Source organism: Amborella trichopoda, chromosome 10, assembly GCF_054954075.1.
Source record: "Amborella trichopoda isolate Santa Cruz 75 chromosome 10, AtrichopodaSantaCruz75HAP2 v2.0, whole genome shotgun sequence".
NCBI classification, from domain to species: Eukaryota; Viridiplantae; Streptophyta; class Magnoliopsida; order Amborellales; family Amborellaceae; genus Amborella; species Amborella trichopoda.
The window spans coordinates 38332189-38354460 of record NC_142345.1 but is presented as its reverse complement, the minus strand read 5'-3'; the positions used below and the strand labels follow the sequence as shown (position 1 = coordinate 38354460).

General features: G+C 35.2%; 1 protein-coding gene and 1 long non-coding RNA gene across 4 annotated transcripts; both read right to left on the bottom strand.

The window, feature by feature from the left end:
- Nucleotides 1-1269: 1269 nt before the first annotated feature.
- Nucleotides 1270-3534, bottom strand: LOC110007234 (uncharacterized). The gene is made up of 2 exons (XR_002280908.2): nucleotides 3117-3534; nucleotides 1270-1434 (listed from the first exon to the last, which is right to left on the bottom strand). It is a non-coding gene; the product is annotated as an uncharacterized LOC110007234 (long non-coding RNA).
- Nucleotides 3535-11133: 7599 nt separating this feature from the next.
- On the bottom strand, nucleotides 11134-18482 carry TPS9 (trehalose-phosphatase/synthase 9). 3 transcript variants are annotated; one of them, XM_011624995.3, is made up of 5 exons: nucleotides 17893-18482; nucleotides 15350-15524; nucleotides 13198-15172; nucleotides 12168-12441; nucleotides 11134-11975 (listed from the first exon to the last, which is right to left on the bottom strand). In XM_011624995.3, exons 3-5 carry the CDS (start codon nucleotides 15165-15167, stop codon nucleotides 11655-11657), a joined length of 2565 nt encoding a protein of 854 aa, XP_011623297.2. In that variant the 5' UTR covers nucleotides 15168-15172; nucleotides 15350-15524; nucleotides 17893-18482; the 3' UTR covers nucleotides 11134-11654. The 3 variants fall into 3 exon arrangements, with proteins under 3 accessions (XP_011623297.2, XP_088706096.1, XP_088706094.1); XM_088849970.1 differs by lacking the exon at nucleotides 17893-18482 and adding an exon at nucleotides 16300-16741; XM_088849968.1 differs by lacking the exon at nucleotides 17893-18482 and adding an exon at nucleotides 15953-16334.
- Nucleotides 18483-22272: the final 3790 nt, after the last annotated feature.

Here is a 22272-nt window from a genome sequence, read left to right as displayed (position 1 = left end):
ATGTCTTGCAAGGTAAGGGCCTATCGAACCCCCCAATGCGTGATGGGGACCGTGTGTGTGTGTTGAGGGTATTACGAAGTAGATTCACTCACTTGTCATTGCCTTCGCTTCTGGGAGATAGTAGAGGGTCCAAGTAATGGGATTGACTTGGCCTGATGAATAGGGCCTCCACTGCAGGAGTAGGTGATTTATGGAGTGAGTGGGTAATAATTGAACTTCTGAATAAGGAATGTTTAGGATTGCACTGATTGAATGACTAATGATTTCACTGATTGAATGCTTATGATCACACTAATTTAATGATAATTGTCGTTTGAATGTAATGTTCATACTCGCTGTCTTGTCCTGATATTCGTATATGCTAAACCATAACTTTATATTGATGGGTTGAACTGTTATCGCACCAGGATAGAATTACTATAGATGCACACACTAAACCCACTTACTGGGCTGTATAGCTCACTCCATTATTCCTCCTTTCCTTGTAGATTAATAGCAACAGGTTCAAGGCTTGGAGATCGTGTTTTGAGACAGGAAGTCGAAGCTAGATTTCTCAAAGAAGATGCTTAGACCTTGTTTGTGTCTGGGCTGTTTGGCCCCGGGTTTTTGTTCTTTGTTGATATGTGTAACATTGGGCCTTGATGCCCCAAACTAAATGTAATATCTTGAAAGAAATTTATATAATGAAATTTTGGTGTATGGGATTTCTATGTTCATCTACTAATTGAGTTATTGTTTAGTTCTTTTCCATGGTTTGCTCGATTATCGAAAATAAAAGCGTTGAGTCCACCCCTTTCTGAGTGACAAACGTTACATTGGATCACGAACCCACGCTCAGTCTCCTATCATCGCGTAAGGTACGGTGGTCAGGGGCGGGTCGTGACAAGAACGAGGTCGAAAAGCAGTTGTGTTGCACCTTGTCAAGGTGTACTCAAACTGAATTTCGATGGTAGTTCTCTGGGCAATCTAGGCATGGTTGAGATTGGTGTGGGTTAGCAAAATTGGTACGGTCATATTATCTTTACCTTTGCAAAACCCATAGGCATTGCAACTGTTAACTATGCGGAGATAATGGCTTTGCTGTAAGGATTGAAGGTTTTGGTGAGCAAACATATTGGAGACTATTGTTGTCACACCCCAAGTTTTCTAACATTCCCAATGTACAACAGACTATTCTTATATTATCTACATATAAAACAAATTTAAAATTTATACTATTAAATTCGCACTAAAACAGATTTTTCCATTTCTTTTAATTTGTGCAAAGTCTACTCATAACAATTATTATCATAAAGGACTAGATATATACATCTCTTGATAGAACAAAAATTACAATGGTGCATTTGATCATAAGTTACAAGGGGCAGTACAATCATGCCTATAAATTCTTCAAAGACGGTCCTGCTGCATTCGAACTATGAGACTGCAATTACCCTGAAAAAAATATTTACTATAGTTTGATGAGTTTGGCTACTCAGTAAGTGATCATCATGGTCTTCAAAAATAATCATGGTTGGAAGATATAAATACTTTCAAAATTGAGGTCTATTAAAAACATTGCGAGCAAAAGCATTTATGGAGAACAATATCACTTTCAGAAATGCACAATTAAACATAATCCAAATAATTGAAATGCATGTAAACATTTTAATAGAAATGCATAACTCAAATGATATCACAAAATCCCCCATAGGCGTCCCAAATAGGTCACCTATATAACCCACCAGCATCCTGGATGGGTCCAAACAATCTCTGCAGATCCAAACAATCCTAAGCGGTTTACCGGATGAGTCCAAATAATCCCTGTCGGCGTAACCTGATAGGTCCTAACAATCCATGCAGGTCCGATCATACCTCACAGGCGTCCCAGATGAGTCCAAATAGTCCCTACCGGCATAATCGGATAGGTCCTAACAATCCCTGCAGGTCCGATCATATCTCATCGACATCCCGAATGAGTCCAAATAGTCTATACCGGCATAACCGGATAGGTCCTAATAATCCCTGTACGTCCGATCATACCTCATCGGCGTACCGAATGAGTCCACTTATACTCAAATTATCTCTAAAACTCTTTTAACATCAGAAAACAGCAACATTATATATGCAAAGCATCATTGAAATCATTAACATGAATTCACTTTCGGCAATTTAAACAATCACTTTCATTGAAATATCTGTAAGTAACCAGTCAAACATTTTGGCAATAATTTCTGAAAGGTAGCAGTTCTGAAGGACAATCTTGAAATGTAACATGATAAACAATCTATTATCTATAGAAAAACTTTTATGAGAATCCAAAATTAAATATGGATTATCACAATTTATGGAATTGCCAATTCACAAATAATCATTTCTTAGGCAATACTACAATCAAGTGCAGAAATATCAGCTTTTTAAATAATGAAGAAGTCATTTGCATATGAATTTTACAATGTTTAAATATTCAAAATAGTAGAAAGAAATTTCAATATTTTACTAAAGGCGAAAATATCACGTTTATGTCTAATAATTTACCGTATCTAAAATTGTCAACAATAGACAGGAAAAATAAATTTATTTCTAATAATGTACAGTATTTAAAATTCCTAACAATAGATAAAATATCACAATTTTACTAAAAAGATTATTTTTAAGACAATGAGGTCCCCTACTTTCATGATGCTGATATGCCCATGGGATGATCATCCACCTATCGTGATGCATATATACGCGGTCGAAGCCTGAGATTAGAGAGATTCAAGAGACTATGTTTCTTTTAGGCATTGTGTCGAACATTTGCTGCGCGGTGCTTAAAAGGCCACAACGCGCATGCAGATTGATGGGGTGATTGGAGACGATAAGGTCGTTTAGAGAGAGAAGTAGTCATCTTTTGTGGTGAGCGGTGCCAAAGAGTGGCAGCTTGAGATTGGTGCAGGCTTGGAAGAGAGCAGAGTAAGTCTAAAGGTGGTGGATAGTTGGAGCATCTAAGAGAGATAAAGATTGAGCTCAGCACACTACTAAGTGTGAATTCATTGGGTTGTCAGAAGAGAGAGAAATTGCAGAGAGTGGGTGGAGAGTACAGAGTGCAATTTGTGTCCGTGAACGTGCCTTGTATAAAATCATCAAGGACATACCTAGAGAGAGAGTTTCGTTGGTTGTTAATGGTGTTAAAGAGAGTGGGGTTGCGAATTCCTTCCTCATCTCTCCTGCGGTTCGGGCTTGTCTGCTCGTGGAGCTGTTTCATCTTGATTCCTAGAGAGCGAAAGTGGCTGCCTTCTGATGAACTTTATCTCCATGTCTCACCTGCACACATTATCTGTTCGTGAAGTTTGCAGTGAGGTGGCGATTTGTTTGCGAAATCTGTTGCCTCTTCTATAATGCGTTGATGGGGGATTTGTTTATTCAAGGAGAAACCAGCAACTGCTGTAGCCATTCCTCTTCTTGAGCTGTGAATTTGTTAATTTAAGAGAGAGCTGGAGAGGGTTAAAATGGGAGGGAGGGTAGTGAGGGCTACTAAATACCCTGTGTCCATGACACGTGAATTAAGATGGCAAAACAAAACGGTTAGCGTACAGGGCAACGTCAAAAAGAAGAACGAGTGGTCCTCTTGGGCCATATTATAAAAGTGGTCTACAATAGAAATGGTTCACAAGACAACCAAAGTGAAATTACCTGTCGAAAATCTAACATTCCTAACCTAAACGAAAGGATGAGTAAATTAATGGACCCATGATGCATTTTGACACAGTGAATTTTATTTTATTTTATTTATTTATTTTGTATTTATTTTTATCAACATTATTGATTATATTTTTCAACTTCAAAAAATTTAAGGTCGTCACAGTTGTGTTATTGAAAGAGATTCGTTGAATGCGATTAAGTAGTGCAATAAGGATCAATGAGTACCTTAGGAATTGAGATCTTTGTGGTTGTAGATCTTAGATTTGGTGGATCCATTGACAGTCTCTTTTAATCATATCTATAAGGAGGCGAACACTTTGGCGGATTCACTTGGAAAGGATGGTTCTCTACTCTCTTTTCTTTTTATTTCTTTTGATGTAATTTCTTTTATGTAGTTGTTCAATTAATAAAAGTTATTAACATCTTTGGTATTGACAAAGTTTTCATATATCTAAAGAAAATGCCCATCCTAACAATAAAGTTCCACTTTTACGGATTCTTCACTGGTACTTTGTGGAGCTAATAACAATGTTCATTACTTCATTACAAATAATGTTCATTACTCTCTGATCTACTTCTTTTACGTTATTAGCCGATCATAAATAGTTGAAAAAATTTGTAATCTACGTTAACCACAAATAGTTAGAAGAAAGTTCTGATGATGACGATGATTTCATTTTAAAAAAACGAGCTAAAGTTGTCCAATAATTTTCATGAACCAATCTCTTAAATGCAATTGAAACCCTTATTTATTATGAATTGATCTCTTGGGAGTACTATGTAAGAGGAAATGAAACAAATGACCAGTGAGACAAGATAACCTGTCTGTCACTAGATTTTGCAATAAACTTCAAACAATTTATAAAAAAATATCATATAACTAGGATATAAATGAGTGATGAGAATCCAGAGACACAACAATCATCTCAGATTCATCCTATATCAATGTGAGTATATCAAAATTTTGATCCTTTATAATGAGATATGTGGAGTACGAGTTAAAGAAATCCATCAACAGAGAATGCTCACAATATTTCTTTGATATATTTTAGGACATGTTCTAACAAAAAAATCCCTCAACATTTTTATTTATTTTTTGAACTTTGGGTCTACACAATGACACTTTTATAACCATCAGATTTAAAATTCGACGGTTTATATAACCATCAGATTTAAATTAAATTTGACGGATAAGAGTGATTGTGATCTCTTTGTACAAAAAAAAAATGGTTTCTTTATACTATTCCTATAAAAAAAAGAGGTGTACATCCCCAACAATCGTCAGGCGGCGTCAAGTTCATAGGGTTTCTCACATTGGTCGTCCCATGAGAGTTTGTTCGATTCACGTCCATTCATACTAAAGATGAACGCATCCATAGGACTTGTGTTATCCATAAGGGACCTCAAGTTTAGCTAATGCCTCGAGCTATTCTTTCATAAAAGCAAATTTAAAATATGAAGCATCAAAAAGGAAAGGATTCATAAACAGGATTTTAGTGCATATTCCATCAAGAAGCATTGCAAATAGAGGTGGAAAACATGGAACTTTAATCTCTGACAAGCAAGGGATTTTCCTTATGAAGCAAAACCTCACACCAAAGGCTACCTTAGGACAGACTTTCCAAATGGGAAATTTGTAATCGATTCTTTAATCACAGGTGCAAAAACATAACATGTTTACCTTTGAGCAGGCATATGCAGGAAATTCAAATGCCTCATCTGGAGCCAATACAAAATACTAAAGTATTTTAAGGATATTATCAATTTGATATTATGCTCAATCCAAAAGACATTTGATACTGCAAGATTTTATTCTGACTAAATACGCCAGTGACAGAAGACGAACAACCGGATATTATATTTTCATTTGTAAAGCACAAGTTACTTGAGAGGGGCAAGAATGATTATGACCTTTTTGTACAACAAGTAAATAGCCGCTTTGTATATTTTTCTGTAAAAATAGTCTACTTCTCTCAATCAATAGTAGGATATCATGAAAACATGTGAATCGATATATTTGCGCATTCTTTCCCCATGGCTTTGAAATATGATGAATGAGTATGAAGTACATGCCCATGAACCCATGTTTTATTAAACATTGAAATTCAGAATCATTTCATAGAAGAAAGGAAATGAGTTTACTAGCAGTAGCCATCAACAACTAAAATGAAAATTCAATATTGACTGGCAAAGAATATCATAAAGGTTCTAAGAACAGAAAGATTTCATGAGATTAATGCCAAGCAATGAGAATCTTCATTTGCCAATGCAAGGGTAAGAAGTGCTTAAAAGAGAGGACGGAAACGCCATAGAACATTCACATTCTTTTGCACATGGCAGCTCCTTTTGTATAGTTATTGACCAGAAAACCATGCACTCACATCGACAACTGGAAACAAATATTTCCATACATATACAAACCCTTGAAAGAGGAATATCAATTAAAATTTCAGAGTAATTATCTGAAGTGTTTTCGATTTTCTTGCCTCATTTCCTTTTAAACATCACTTGCATATCAAGTATAAAAGGTACTTGTTACTGCTATCAACTGCAGAAAAATTAGGTGGCCGGCACTCAGAGGTGAATGAAACAACCCACACAAAAAAAACAAATATCTCCTTGAGAAAGAGAGACAAAACAAGAACAATCTTCAGTCTTAGTACCATTAGATATAAGCGACCTCCTAAAACTTCTGATAACGTTTTTCTCAATGGTTTAAATAATGGATCGGCAACCCTGATCGGGCACCTCAAAAACCGATCCAGATCGGCGAATCGGTCATCCGGATTGGGAATCGGTTAAATCGGTCGGATTAAAGCTTCAAAAAAATCCAAAAAAATTATTAAAATTCATTATAAATGTTGTTTTTTAGGAATCCAATAAGAAATGAGGGTACTACATTATTAACTTTCATTGTTTTCATCAAATTATGAATATTGAGATGTTCTTTCCATGTATGAACTTATGTTGACAATTAAATTTACATCACACAAAATAAATCATAGAATTATCATGGATTAAATATATAATCATATATGGACTACAATAAAGAGTTGACTAAATCGATGAAAAATTGGCCACTAAAATCTTGAATAGGCGGAAAACCCTAATCTGCTAAAAAAACCCAAATTATTACAACCTAACTAACTAAAATATTATATACCAACAATATTTTATTTTATTATATAAATAATAACAAATCCAAAATATTTTATAATATCATCTAATTTAAAATATATTATTGATAACTATAAGAAAAATAGTACACTACATGATTTATAATACAAAAATTAATAAATAAAATAAAATATTTGGTTATCAATGTAGAAATTATTAGAATGCCTACCAATTTTCTCTAATTTTTTAGGTTTCTAGAATAAATTAGTGGAAGAGATTGTTAGTAGACAGAGAGAGATTTCAAATGGCCTCATTGTATGAATCCTATCTTTAAATTAATATTACTAAATTTATGTTAAAGACCAGCATGTTATAAAAATAAAAAATATAATTAGACCATTTATTCCTAGGTTGTATTAAAAAATACCTTTTTATTTTTTTGACAAGAAATACTTATTGTGTTATCTTTTTTTTTTTTTTTACAACAAAAATATGATACTTGTTGATTATCTTTTTTTTTTTTTTTAACAAAAGAAGAGGATGTTGTACTACATTTTTTTTGCTTGTTGTATTACTTTTTATTTTTTTCATCCTATGAGCTAGTAATAATTTTTTAATCCTAATTAACTAATTAATTAATTATTACTCATATAATGAAATAATACCATGATATAAAAGCTTAATAGAGTTTTTATGTTTTTTTGGTAAGTAAATTTAAATTTTTTTTGGTGAAAGATAGGGGTGATGGGCACCTAATTATTATTTTTAATAATTTTTTTCTTTTTTTATCTTCAAATTTCATTGCCACAATCGGACATAAAACTTTCTTATTCATGATGGGCGTACACCGTCGTGCGTACACCATCTCACTGCAATTTATCCCAAGCCAATAATATTTGCCAGCGTTTTTTCAACTCACAGATATATCCCACATCGAAGCGATGTGAGAAGACTGTATACTATAAAAAAACCCAACGATGTGGTTGGGTTGAATGTTGCCTTGACAACGTATTGCATGCTAAGACTTTTTAAGCTGGCAATCGCGTGACATTTGCCATTCACGTGGGACAACAATCACGTGACATTTGCCATTCACGTGGCGATTGACATTTGCCATTCACGTGGGACAACAATCGCGTGACATTTGCCATTCACGTGGGACAACAATCATGTGACATTTGGCATTCACGTGGGACAGCAATCACGTGACATTTGGTGACATTTGGCATGTGGGACAGCAATCACGTGACATTTGGCATTCATGTGAGTCACGTGACATTTGGCATTCACGTGGGACAGCAATCACGTGACATTTGGCATTCGCGTGGGACAGCAATCACATTTGGCATTCACGTGGGGCGATTAAGGTCGTGGGGAGAGTAAGGCCACGTAAGGTGGAGTGCCAGTTGGCATAAAAATTTGGCAATTCACGTGGGGGGAGAAAGGTGGAGTGCCAGTTGGCATAAAAATTTGGCAATTCACGTAGGGGTAGAAAGGTGGAGTGCCAATTGGCATAAAAATGTCACATTTTAAAAAACCTAGGGTGGGTGCATAAAAAGAAATCCGGATTGAAAAATGAAAAAGTTAGGAACCGCCCGGTTTTACCGATAATGCATTTGGATCGGTTATCACCGATACCCGATCTGGATCGCCCAATTTCGGATCGGATCGACGATTTTTGAAACACTGGTTTTTCTGAAAAAAAGATAAAGCCCTGCTTGAGAGGAAACTCGCCATTCAATATCAGTATTAGATTTTTGTAGGGTGTGCGTAGGGAGTGCATATCATCTAGACATTATTCTGGAGCATCCATTCCATATCATGGCTCTCGTGCCCCAAAGAAAGGCACAAAGAAGTATACGGTTGACCTATAATATATGGGAGTGGATTCTATCTGCCCACGGGTTGGTTGTTACAGTGTCAGTCAATAGCCCAGATTCAATTTGGGCTAATCTAACGATTATGATCTCATTTCGTATTTGAATTTTTCATGTTTTTTCTACAAATCCAAATCACTTGAAATTTTAGGCGTTCATTCTTCTCATCAAGGCACACCTAATAAAAAAAAGAAAAAAGAAAAAAGAAATTCGTAAAATATAAATTGGCCAAAACCCCCGTAATGTTTCAATGGTATTTTGGTCAATTTATATTTTTCGAATTATTATTTTTTATATTTTTATTAGATTCTTCTATTTTTGAAAAATGGACGCTCTAAATGTAAAGTGATTTGGATTTGTAGAAAAAAAAATGAAAATCCAAACACGAAATATTGTCGTGACCGTCAAATCGGTCCAGATTCAATCTGGACCATTGGCTGCCACTACAACTATCAACCCATGAGCTGACAAGATATTTTCTCTATATATATATATATATATATATATATATATATATATATATATATATATATATATATATATATATATATATATATATATATATATATATATATATATATATATATATATATATATATATATATATATATATATATATATATATATATATATATATAGGGAAATGACCTTGTGAGACCCTCCCACATCCATATGTGTAGAACCCAAAAGATCACCATTAAATTTAGCACCTTGTAATAACTTTTCTAAATATATGTGCCAAATTTAATGGTGATCCTTTGGGGTCCTACACACATGAGTGTGGAAGGGTCTCATAGGATATATATATATATATATATATATATATATATATATATATATATATATATATATAGGAAAGACTAAGGTACCCACTAGCATACAGCTACATATGAGCTCAACGATCCAAATTGAATCTGGGCCGATCTGATGGTCACGACCTCATTTTGTATTTGAATTTTAGTTTTTTTTTACACATCCAGATCACATGAAATTTTGAACGTGTATTCTTTAAAAATAAGAGAATCTAATAAAAATATCAAAATAAAAATAAATTGACCATAATACTCCCAAAACTTTTCAAAGATATTTTGATCACTTTATTTTTTACTAATTATTTTTTAAAATATTGTTATTAGGTGCACCTTGATGAAAAGAATGGATTCCTAAAATTTCATGTGATTTGTATTTCTAAATAAAAAATAAAAAAATTAAAAATAAAAAAATTCAAATACGAAATGAAGTTTTGATTGTCAAATCAAAGTTGTAACTGTCAGATCAATCTAGACTCTTATGTAGCTGGGAGCTAGTGGGCTAACCTCAGCCTTTCTATATATATATATATATATATATATATATATATATATATATATATATATATATATATATATATATATATATATATATATATATATATATATATATATATATATATATATATATATATATATATATATATGTGTGTGTGTGTGTGTGTGTGTGTGAAAAAAGTTTATATAAAGTTACAACCTTAAAATGTAAAACTACATATGCATCTCGAAAATCCATTAGCAAAGGTTGTTTTAATGTTGAAAAACCCTCTCATTGATCATCTCGACATTGAGATGTATGATTATGAAAAAAAAAGATTTTGAGTCTCATAAATAGTGCATCTTACAACACATTATCTAGACCGTCCATTTTCAAGATTTTCATACGCTTATAGATTTACTTAAATTTAACTATCTTTGGAGTTTAAAATTTTATAATTAGATATGAAAATAGATTATAAGATAATCCTAAGAATATTTTACACCAAAATTATATGTTATGATCAAATTTGAAGGTTCAAAATTATATACTATGATAAAATTTGAAGGTACTTTAATTGGATTGTTTTACACCATTAACCTAAGGAAAGAGTTTATATAGAACCGAAGCTCTAAACAATCAAATTAGAGTTAGCACAAGAGGTTTTTTTAATGCTTAAATATTCTCAAATTGATCATCTTGACATAAATATTCATGAACATGAGAAGAAAAAAATGAATTTCAAGTTTTAAAGATAGTTCATTTATAACCCATTTTTGGACCATCAATTTTAAAGATTTTCGTGTTCTCATATATCTATGCTTGTACACTATTTTTGACGCTTTAAATTTTATAGTTAAAAATAAAATATATTTTAAGGCTATCACAAGATTTCTAGTATTGCAACCGCAAGATTTCTAGTATTGCAACCGCATTTCTAGACACTATTTGAAGGTACGCTTTAGAGCGTCAGCTCTATGCAAACCGCACCCATAATATAAACCAAGTTTCTCTTTTAAAGAAAGGACACTCATTTCTCACTGATATATAGTGCACTACTTTACGAGCAACATATAAAATAGCATACAAAAGGAAACCTTTAAAAGAGAGGTTCAGAAATGGAAAGGACACTCATTTCTCACTGATATACAGTGCAGTACTTTACGAGAATAGCATACAGAAGGAAACCTTTAACTTGGAACAACCTGTAAATATTATTCCATTTGATTCAATGTATCAAAAAAAATAAATTGGTAAGAACAGTGTGAATACATACATGTGAGAGGTCATTATACCATTTCATTTTTTACTATTGTGATCGGGCTTCTATAAAAGCAAAATTCACATGGTAATGAGCGCCAAATGCGGCGGCCCTTGCTATCATCACATGACTTCACTATCACCAACCCTCAAGACATGATCCCAGAAACAAAAGACTCAGCAAAATTGCTTCACTATTTGGAATTGGCAAGAGTTCAGCCACCACATCAAAGAAAGCTCAGCAAAAGCTAGGTGCACCATGCCAAACCCCCGCGATTATCCACTTCCTCTTCCACTAACAGATAAAGGTCATCACCTTATACCCAACAAAATTGTCTTGAGAATATTCAATTAGATCAATAAATGCATCCCATAATTCTCCAACTTAAGCCATTAGCCACAAAACCTGGTTTTTAGCATTCTCAAGCTCCCCAATATGATTCATCCACTTCAAGCACAGCTTTCGAAGGACACTTGAATATGAGCAGGCCTTGGATGCTGATCTGAGGCAGCAGCAAGACCTTGAAGCAACTTTATGACCTCGACAGTGTCATCGAGATAATACTTAGCCTTGCTTGGTTTTTGCTCAACTGTACACGCATAAACCTCTGTTTGTCCTGGCATTGATAGACGAGATATAGCAGTTGATATGCTCTCAAACATGTCCTCATCAGACCTATCATCACCGATGCACATCACAAAATCAGGTGGCTTCCCACCATCCACCATTGCTGAGAGAAGGTTTTCTGCAACCAAACCCTTACTTACACCCTGCAAGACATGATCATGAGGATCACAAGGGGGCCGGATCATCATATACGCAAGTAAGAGAAAGAGGTTATCAAAGGTGCAAAGAGATTCAGTACTGTGGCTTAACTTCCACACACACCATGCACACAGAAAGAAAGACAGGAGAGAGAGAGAGAGAGAGAGAGAGAGGAAGAATAAGAACAAGAAATTTACCTGCGGCTTAACTTCCACAATATGCTGGCCCCTTTTAACGACTACTGGTTCATTGGCTAGTACATTCTCTAGGTGGTCCAAAAGCTCCTTTGCTTGACAAGAACCAAAATCTGGGTCAGCATCTTGATGATGCCAGACCAATGCACTTTCCTTTATTTCCATCGAAGATCCATCAGTTGTCTCGGTATATAATCTCATAACAGGTTCAGCTATACTTTTCCAATCGAAATCTGCAGCTAACAAGCATGATTTCCACTCAGAGTCTCCACTCCATCTACATCAAAAGGGCAGCTCCTTAGATCACAAATAAATACTAACCAATCATCAGTTACAAGTTGTACCAGTTTCATGTTATAAGCTTTCTGGTTTAGTACCTCTTCAATATGATACTTGCCAGATTCTAGTAATTTCATCCATAAATGTCTTAGCTTGAGATTTTAAGTTCTTGCTTTCATAAAAAATGTCACTAATTATACATTGGATGCACTTTACAAGATTACAGGATGCTTCTTTATACAGGTTGCTTGTTTACAGATTGAACATTTTAGTCTTCAAAAACTTAGAACAGCTCATTTTTCTCATGATCCAACATTGAAATTTGATGCTAATAGAACTCATATCTCCCCTATCTTTTTAATTTAGTTTTCAAAAACTTAACACAACTCATTCTTCTCATGATATGAGATCGAGATTCGATGCTAATAGAACTCATATCCACCCCATCTTCTGAACCAACCAAACTGCCAGGATTACGTTGAAAGTAAAATTTGATTCAGTCATTTTTTAAAGTCTCATAAAAATGATGAATTATTTCATCTCTATAGAAATGATTCATAATGATATATTTTTTAATTATCTGATACTTCTCTGTTTTTCCATTTTTTGTGACAAGTTTCTCCCGCCATTATTCTATTATATTACAAATTGTATTAACATTCCACCACTGTAATCCTGTTCTTGCTCTTTCATGTGCGAATGTGAAATTAATATTAGAAGGAAATAAAGAAAGATCATAAAATTTACAATTTACCTTGTGAAGTACCCATGCTCTGCTGCAATTCCCAACTTCTGACAAGGAGAAAACCACTCGCTTAAAGAACTCCTTCCCCTTCCACTGACAATGAACACAGTGTTCTTAGGATCACTGCACAGGCTATTCAGAACAGAAATGACCTCGTTACTGGGATTCTTGCATATCGATGTCTGAGGCATCATGGTTCCATCATAATCCAAAAATATTGCCCTTCTCTTTGTTCTTTTGTACACAGAAGCGACATGCTCTATGGACAATTTCCTGAAATTTGGATCAAGAGCAACAACCCTGAAACCTAACCCAAATCCAATTCCCCAACACCTTCTAGAGTAGTGATCTTTACAAGCTCTCTCCAAGTCAGACTTGAAGCTTCTTGCCCAATAACCCACATCATGAGAGCTGACATACCGATAATGCTTCTCATGGCGTAGTTGTTTTTCTGAATCAGGCATAGTAATGGCAGAATTTATGGCCTCTGACACTGCATCAATGTTCCAAGGGTTAACCCTGATTGCCCCACTTAGAGAAGGGGAACAACCGACAAATTCAGAAACGACAAGCATGCTCTTTCTAGGGATAGTTGAACTGATACCCATTGCTTCATCAGCCTTTAGAGTTCCTTGCCTGCAAACAATATATTTATACGAAACCAAGTTCATCCCATCTCTCACAGCATTCACCACACAACACTCAGCCATGACATAATAGGCAAGTTTCTCATACAGGGGCACAGGTCGATCAATTAAAACAATTGGGTCATAACCAGGATACCCATACATCTCATTAATCCTTTTAGCAGTTGAATGAGTCTCTCTCTTGGCTTCTTGTACATCTTTCCCACTACTTCTGGCAGGGTTGGCAATCTGAACTAGGACAACTTTGCCTTGCAGTTTGGGATGTTGCTTCAAAAGCTCCTCCATCGCCAACAACTTCAGACTTATACCCTTAAATATGTCCATATCATCAACCCCAACAACCAAAGTTTTCCCCATAAACTGTTCTTCAAGCTCTCTTACCTTTGCTGAAGTTTCAGCTTTATTCAACACTGACTCAAGCTGTCCCATATGTACACCAACAGGAAGAATCTTTATACTCACTGTGCGGCCATAATACTCTAGACCAATGTAACCCCTCTTGGATTCATAATCCAAACCCAACATCCTACTACAACAAGAAAGGAAGTGTCGAGCATAATCAAAGGTGTGAAAACCAATCAAATCTGAATTGAGCAAGGCCTTCAAGATCTCATCGCGCACAGGTAAAGTCCTGTAAATCTCAGAAGATGGGAAGGGGCTATGGAGAAAGAACCCGAGCTTAATCCGGTTAAACCGCTTCCTCAAGAATGTAGGAAGGACCATAAGATGATAGTCATGGACCCATACGTAGTCATCATCTGGGTTGATTACTTCCATGACTTTGTCAGCAAATAACTTATTTGCAGAGACATACGCTTGCCATAGAGACCGGTCAAACTTATCCCCATGATCAGGACATAAAGGCAGCATGTAATGGAACAGTGGCCATAGATGCTGCTTACAAAATCCATGGTAAAATTTGACTTGAAGTTCATTAGGAAGGAAAGTGGGCACGCATTTGAACTCTTCCAAAAGCCTCTGGGCAATGGCTTCTTGCTCGCTCGAGTCTATCTCAGCTTTGAGACAACCAACAAAGAGACAATCAGTACCAGAAGAGAACCCATCTTTTAGTTGGGGCAGAGGAGAATCTTCATCCCAACTAAAGTGCCATTTACCATCTAGAACACCCTTTTGAGCGCGAAGAGGTAGCTGATTTGCTACTATTATGATCCTTTCTTGACTTTTGCCTAAATTTGCATTCAATCCATCATCAAAATCTGAGATGATCCCTGGTGAAGTAACAACTCTAGGAAGTCGCCTTAAAGCTTGTGGGAAGTCCATCAGCTCGCCAGAGGCCAAACCCAACAGATTTGTACAGGATTTTGACACCATGATGCCTTCACAGAGCACAAACAGAAACACAATATTACAAGATATCTTCTTTTTGTCTCTCGTGAAAGATGAAATCACAAAACAATAACAAAGAAAAAGATAACATATTTTTTCAACCCGTTTGATAGAAGATAAACTAAATTGAGAGAGAGAGAGAGAGAGAGGATATGAGAAAGAACTACCTGGATATCATTTATCAACCACCACCTCAACTATTAGATATTGTGAAGCAAAATGCTAGAAAACCCACAACCTTTGTAGACTTTGTATTCCAATAAAGATAAACATAAGCAGGTTTCCCCGTGATACTACCAACGTTCAAGGGAATCAAGACCCCCAGACAGACACGTGTCAGATCTGCAAGCAACCAACTGGCCCATTAGATCCAATTGTTCATAGAACAAGACAAGGCATACACATCTACCATCTAAACAAAAGGATCTGATAAAAAAAGACAAGGAAATAAATACTACTGTTTGGCAATCTATCGATAAAAATATCGATGGAATATTCTCGGTTGGAAAGGGTTTTGATGTGGATAAATGGATATGCATAGCCACCCACAATAATTGGAGCACCTCCGATCGTGCAAAACACTCAGAATATGAATATTATTGACCCTCATGCATCAGTCAATATATAATAATGGAGTCTATGCAGAGAGAAGTCAGATGAAAAGTATCGTACAAATATAAATAAAGACAGTGCAGAAAAAATTGGTTGCAAAATTGGGGGGACTATTTTTCTTTTCAGAAATCCGAATTTTGGCTATCCGGTTTTCTCACCATTACTCCAAAATACAAACTGGCCGTCTTCCTAACTGGCTAGGTTGAGGAAAAATAAACAGAGAACCATTCAATCCAAATTCAAGTATAACACAGTAAGGGGCCATTGACCAACAAATATAGATAAGAAATCAAAAAAGATTTCGTCATGACAAGAGATAATATTTTCCGAGCTCAAATTAGGTACGTGTCAAGGCTTCGGCCAATTTTGGCTGATTGTGGCCAAATATAGTGGGAATATTCAGTGGATTAAGACATTAAGCTACTGTTATTCAAGATAAGGATCAATCGCAACCCAAATTAGAAGGAGATAGGGACAATAAATAATTGCGATATTTTTGTAATACCGTGCTCTCTATCGGTTATTTCAAGAAAAATCGCCAGTAGGCCAAGATTCGCATACTCGTCTAAATAAGGGTAACACGAGTTCAAGTATAATACTCGATTCCTTTCTCTCTCTCCACACACAAACAAGTACATGACCATACACCACACATCCAAACACCAATAAACACCAGAGCAATGAGATATTTTTCCCCCTTTGTATATTGTATTTTCCCCAAACTATCATCATCTAGAAACGAATATACCACAGGACATTTTTTAGAAGCCTTTACAACTGCTCATCATCAAATCACCACAAAACCCCCACCTACGCTCTCTCCATCAAACCTAAACAAAAACCCACCTATGCTCTCTCTCTCTCTCAACCCAACAAACAAACGCATTTCACGTGAACCACACACGCCAAACATAAACAAACACCAGAGAAATAGGATATTTTGCCCCTTTGTAGAATGTGCTTTCTCCGAAGTACTATCGTCCAGAAACGAACATGCGCACAAAGAGCACTTTCATACGCCTACGGTCTACAGAACTACCCATCAGCAAATCTTCACAAAAAAACGCATCTAAAATTGAAATTTTCATTAGAATTATGGAGTATGCTATATAATCCATATGACCATAGAAAAATGCAAGCTGATAATTAGCTGTCCCCTTCTAAAATATAGTGGGACCCGCACATTGGGAGGTCATTCCTCGGCCTTGTGGGTCCATTCTCCCTCCATCACCGTCCGTGAATTGATTGGACAGTAGAGTCACCGATGACTATTATTCTTAAATGCTCATATGGATCATAATATGATGGCATTATACTCCTATGGAAAACCTAAACAGGAGTACAAAAAGGAGGAAGCACGCAGGCGGCATGGCTCGTGGGACAATAAGTGTCGTCCCTGACACGCGACAAATCACGAGCACGACTCGTGCCAAACTGTAGGCGTCAAAGCAGACGGTGGAGATCTATTGCATCCCTCCAACGGAGGGTCCAGATATGTCGAAGCGCATTTGCCTCGGCAAGAATGTGAAGAGTCGGTCATAAACAAAAATCCGCTTCTAAAAATAGCATGCGAAAAAAAAAAAAACCCTTTTTTTATGAAGCTTATCTTTTTCTCTTTGTGCCAAATTCTCACCCTCTCTCTAACTACAGAGAGGATATTGCTATTCTAGTTCTCTCTCTGTAAAAACATGGAAATAGATCAATTTCTATCTTTTTCCTTCTTCATGCGTTTTTTTCAAGAAATCAAGAAGCGGACAGGAATACACAAGTCATCTCCCCATGTCTACATAATTCAGAGAGAGAAATTAATAGGTTTTATAGAATAGGTTTTTACATGAGAGAGAGAAGCAGAGAGCGAAAGAAGTAAAAAGGAAGATAAATATATCAGATTTTCCCTTATGAAGATGCATCAAGAGAGAATGATATATGAGAGAGAAATTGATGGTATCTTAGATAGAAATAAAGAAGAAAACATTTAGAGAGAGAGAAGAGAGTTTGAATCGTTCATTTGAAATCATGACAGAAAACACAGCAGACGCGATCCAGCAATAAAAAGAGAGAATAAGCAGCTAACTCAAAGGGATCATAGATATCAAACCTGTGACAAACTAACAACAAAGAATAAACGCGTGATCATCCAAAGATCTGAGCTCCTTTCGACCTAGCAAAGGTCTGAAAAACTCGCCGGAAAAAGTGAATTCCAGCCAGAAATCGACCTGATTTCCCGTATACTTGATCGGAGAACCAGATTTCGATGCTCCGAGCCGACGCGTTCGTTTTAGAAGGAGTGAGGAGCGCTTCTTAAAGGGGAGATTTAAAGGCGGGGGAAAAGGCGTCGAAAGAAGCCAAATCCGTTGCCTGCAGAAGAAGTTATAAGATTTACACAGAATTAAATCCTCCAGCAAAAAGTAGAGAGAGAAAGCGGGAGCTTAGAGAATCTAGAGAGAGAAAGAGCTCGGAAAAGAGGTGGTTTCGGCGAATTAGAGAGAGTCTAGAGAGAGAACGAAAAGGATGAGGTTTTGGCAGGTATACAGAGTCTAGAGAGAGAGTTGCGAGTCCAATGAGATATTGAGAGAGAGAGAGAGGGGAGATAGGATGAGGCTTTGACAGGTAGAGAGAGAAAGCTTGAAGAGAGATTTCAGAGAGAGAGAATGAAAAAGGATGAGGTTTTGGCAGCGTACCTACACCAAGAGAGAGAGACTTGGTTTCAGACTTCGTGTTTTTAACTTAAAAATATAAATATAAATATAAATATAAAGAAATGGAAGAAAAAGTTTAACCCCTTGTTTCAACTAACCGTGGGTTGGAAAAAACCATTAAACTATGGTTAGATAAGAGTTCACTCACCTGTTGCTCACGTGGAGTAATTACCTAACTGCCCCCAACTTCTCCCCGAAATTGCCCACCATATCCCCAATAGCCAAGAGACCGGGACTCCACATCGAGTAATGACGAAATTGCCCTCGATCCGTATCCTTATTTTCTTGTTGCCCTATTCTTTTGGGCTTCGAGAATACGACGGTTGAGATTTTCTGGACGCGAATGTCGGGTTCCACATCGGACGCTCCTTGTGCAACGAGAAAGTACGCGTGGGACGTGTCGGTCGGTGGGATTGACGGTGTTGGATTGAAATGCCACGTCAGTTAGGGAAATCCGGGCGGTAGTTTACGTCGGTCATATATCGTACCTGTCCTTCGTGGTTTTTGCTTTTCTTTTTATCCCTTCGCTCTGCTGGAAAATTTAGGAGTTAATTCCTCATTTATAACAAGTATTTTTTTTTTTTTTTGTGAAATTACCGCGTCATAAATCTTGCAATTTCCACTAGAATATATTTTAAAAGAGTATACATTAGCCCGCGCATAGTCCTATAGATTTATTAATTTTTAAGAAGGAAGAGTGCTTGCCTTAGTTTTCGCCTGATTTAAAACTCGAAATATATTTTGAAAATTCATTTCTACCACAAATTTTATGAATTTGGAACTAAAAATTAATGGGCATCTATTTATCAATGACGAATTGAAACGAGGGCTAGAAGTACTATATAAACCATTTTTTGAATTTAAATTTTAAAACTTGTTTTTACATGTTCATGATTAAATAGAGAAGATAGATCCTTAGAATTTTATGTCATCGATCAATCTCCAAGCTCCTCACTGAATGGCGACAGAGGAGAATGCGAGACTACAATCCGTAAAACCGACTTCAAATAGTTGAAAAAAAAACTCTAATGATGATGACAAGGTGTGGTTTGTATAGAGCCGAGGCTTTAAACAATCAAATTAGAGCCTCACTTTCAAATGGTATCGAGAAATGTGGTTTTAATATTAGAAATTTTTTACAAGCTTTAGAATAGAATCACCTTTAAAGCTTCGAAAATAGTATAGATCGAACATTTCCATAAAACCTTAAATAACTTAAAAATTGACAATTCAAAAATACACTACAGTACACTATTTTCAAAACTTGAAGTCCATTTTTTTCTCAAGCCCATGCATCTTGATGTAAAGATGACAAATAAAATTGATTTAAAGCCATCATAAACTCTATAAAATTTCCCATCAAATGATTATAAAAAATTGTGATGACTTTCTATAAAAGATAAATGGACTCCTTGTATGCAATCCCTCTTAAATTTACTCGTAATCGTGATAAAATCACCGTTGGAACTTTAAAAGCCATTATTGCCACTTCAGTCCTCATCATGCTTTTAACGGTCCAGGGAGGGCATTTTCGTCATAATAGGAAAAGTTGAATGAAGGGCACTTCAGAAAAGATGACAAGAGCTGAGGATATTTTGGCGAAAAACGGAATTTTGAATGAACGGAAAATACGCGGAGAAATGAGGACGGTATTGACAGCTGGGGACAACCTTTTAACCGCGGCTTTGAGCATGACCAAGCTGGCATGCCCCCATCATCTTAAATTACTTTATTATCCTCCTTATATTATTCTATTTTTTCATATTCACTTTTTACCTTAATTCTATTTTTTCACGTGCTCCTAGTTCTATTTGGCCGGAGAGGACTAAAATGCCCTCAACCACTCAAAACACCCTCTCCTAAAAGGATTACGACGTCAGGTGCAGATTTACTTTTTTAAACGTAACCCATGCCTCCGATCGAAGATTTGTAATTTTGAACAAAAAAAATAAAAGAAAAAAATTTATATCAGGTTGCAATTAAAATATAGAATTAAAAACGCACCTCAAAAATCTATCATAAAAAATTATTTAGATGTTGAAAAACCTCATCTGAATATGAAAAGAAAAAAGAATTTCGAGTCCGTGAAATAGTATACCTTGCTACACATTATTTGAATTGTTACTTTTCAAGATTTATATGCGTTTATATATCTATTTGATTTGAACCATTTCTAAAATTTAAAATTTTATAATTAGAGATCGAAAATAGATTCTCAAGTCATCCTAAGAATTATATATCAAAATTACATTTATGATAAACTTTAGAGGTGCCTTTTAAGTGGATTTGCTTAGGGTTACAACCTTATGCAAACCACACCCAAAATAAAAATATGCAATAACTAATAATGAAGGGAAGTTTATCACAATGTACATATCCCATCAAGTATTTCAAATCTTATGATTAATTTTAAAAGTATTATGTTAGGGTGCTCATGTTATAAAACATTTTATAATTGTATTTAATAAATTTTGGGTATTAAATACCTTATTTTATGGAAAAAGTTTATATAGAGTCGAGGCTCTAAACAATCAAATTAGAGCCTACCTCAAAAATTTCACTAGAAGAGGTTTCTTTTTTATGCCCAAATATCCTCAAATTGATCATCTCGACATCAAGATGCATGGACATGAGAAAAGAAATGAATTTCAAGTTTGGATATAGTACATCTTGTAACACATTTTTTGGCCATCAATTTTCAAGTTTTATAGATACGCTCGATCTACACTATTTTTGAAACTTTAAATTTTATAACTAAAGATGAAAATATATTTTAAGGTGTCACAAAAAATTTGAGTCTTGAAACCACATTTCTTAACACTATTTGAGGGTGGACTTTAATTTGATTGTTTTGAGCATCGGCTCTATACAAACCGCACCTTGATTTTATAGGAATAGTTTATATAGAGCCAAGGCGCTAAACTATAAAATTAGAGCCTACCTCAAAATTTTCACTAGAAGATGTTCTTTTGATGCCCAAATACCTTCAAATTAATCATCTCAACATCAAGATGCATGTACATGAAAAAAAAATGGATTTCATTTTGTAATGCATTTTTGGACCGTGAATTTTCAAGTTTTCATAGATCTATCGATCTATCCTATTTTTTAGGCTTTAAACTTTATAAATAAAAATGAAAATAGGCTATCATAATAATTTTTAGTATTGAAACCACATTTGTCGAAACTATTTGAAAGTAGGCTCGAATTAATTATTTAGAGCCTAGGCTCTATACAAACCGCACCCATATGTTATATGTGCAGTATTTTTTTGTAATGGTATTTTTGGTCATTAAAATAGGTCATAGGTGTGATATTATGGTATAACATCATCCACATGAAGCACACTAGTGCGATTTAATTTTTAGTGGGTGATGTCACATACCCTTGTAGATATGTCAAATCACTCATAATGACAAAAAATAATCTTATTAAAAAAAAGAGAAAAGTTTATATAGAGCTTAGGCTCTAAACAATCAAATTAGAGCCTATCTCAAACATTTCATTAGAACAGGTTTGATGCCCAAATATCATCAAATTGATCATCTCAACATCAAGATGGAAGGACATGAGAAAAAAAAAATAGATTTCAAGTTTTGGAAATAGTAAATATTGTAACGTATTTTTTTATTGTCATTTTTAAAGATTTTCAAGTTTTCATATATATGCTCGATCCACACTGTTTTTTAATCTTCAAATTTAATAATTAAAGATGAAGATATATTTCAAGGCTATTACAAAAATCTCTAGTATTGAAACCATATTTCTCGATACTATTT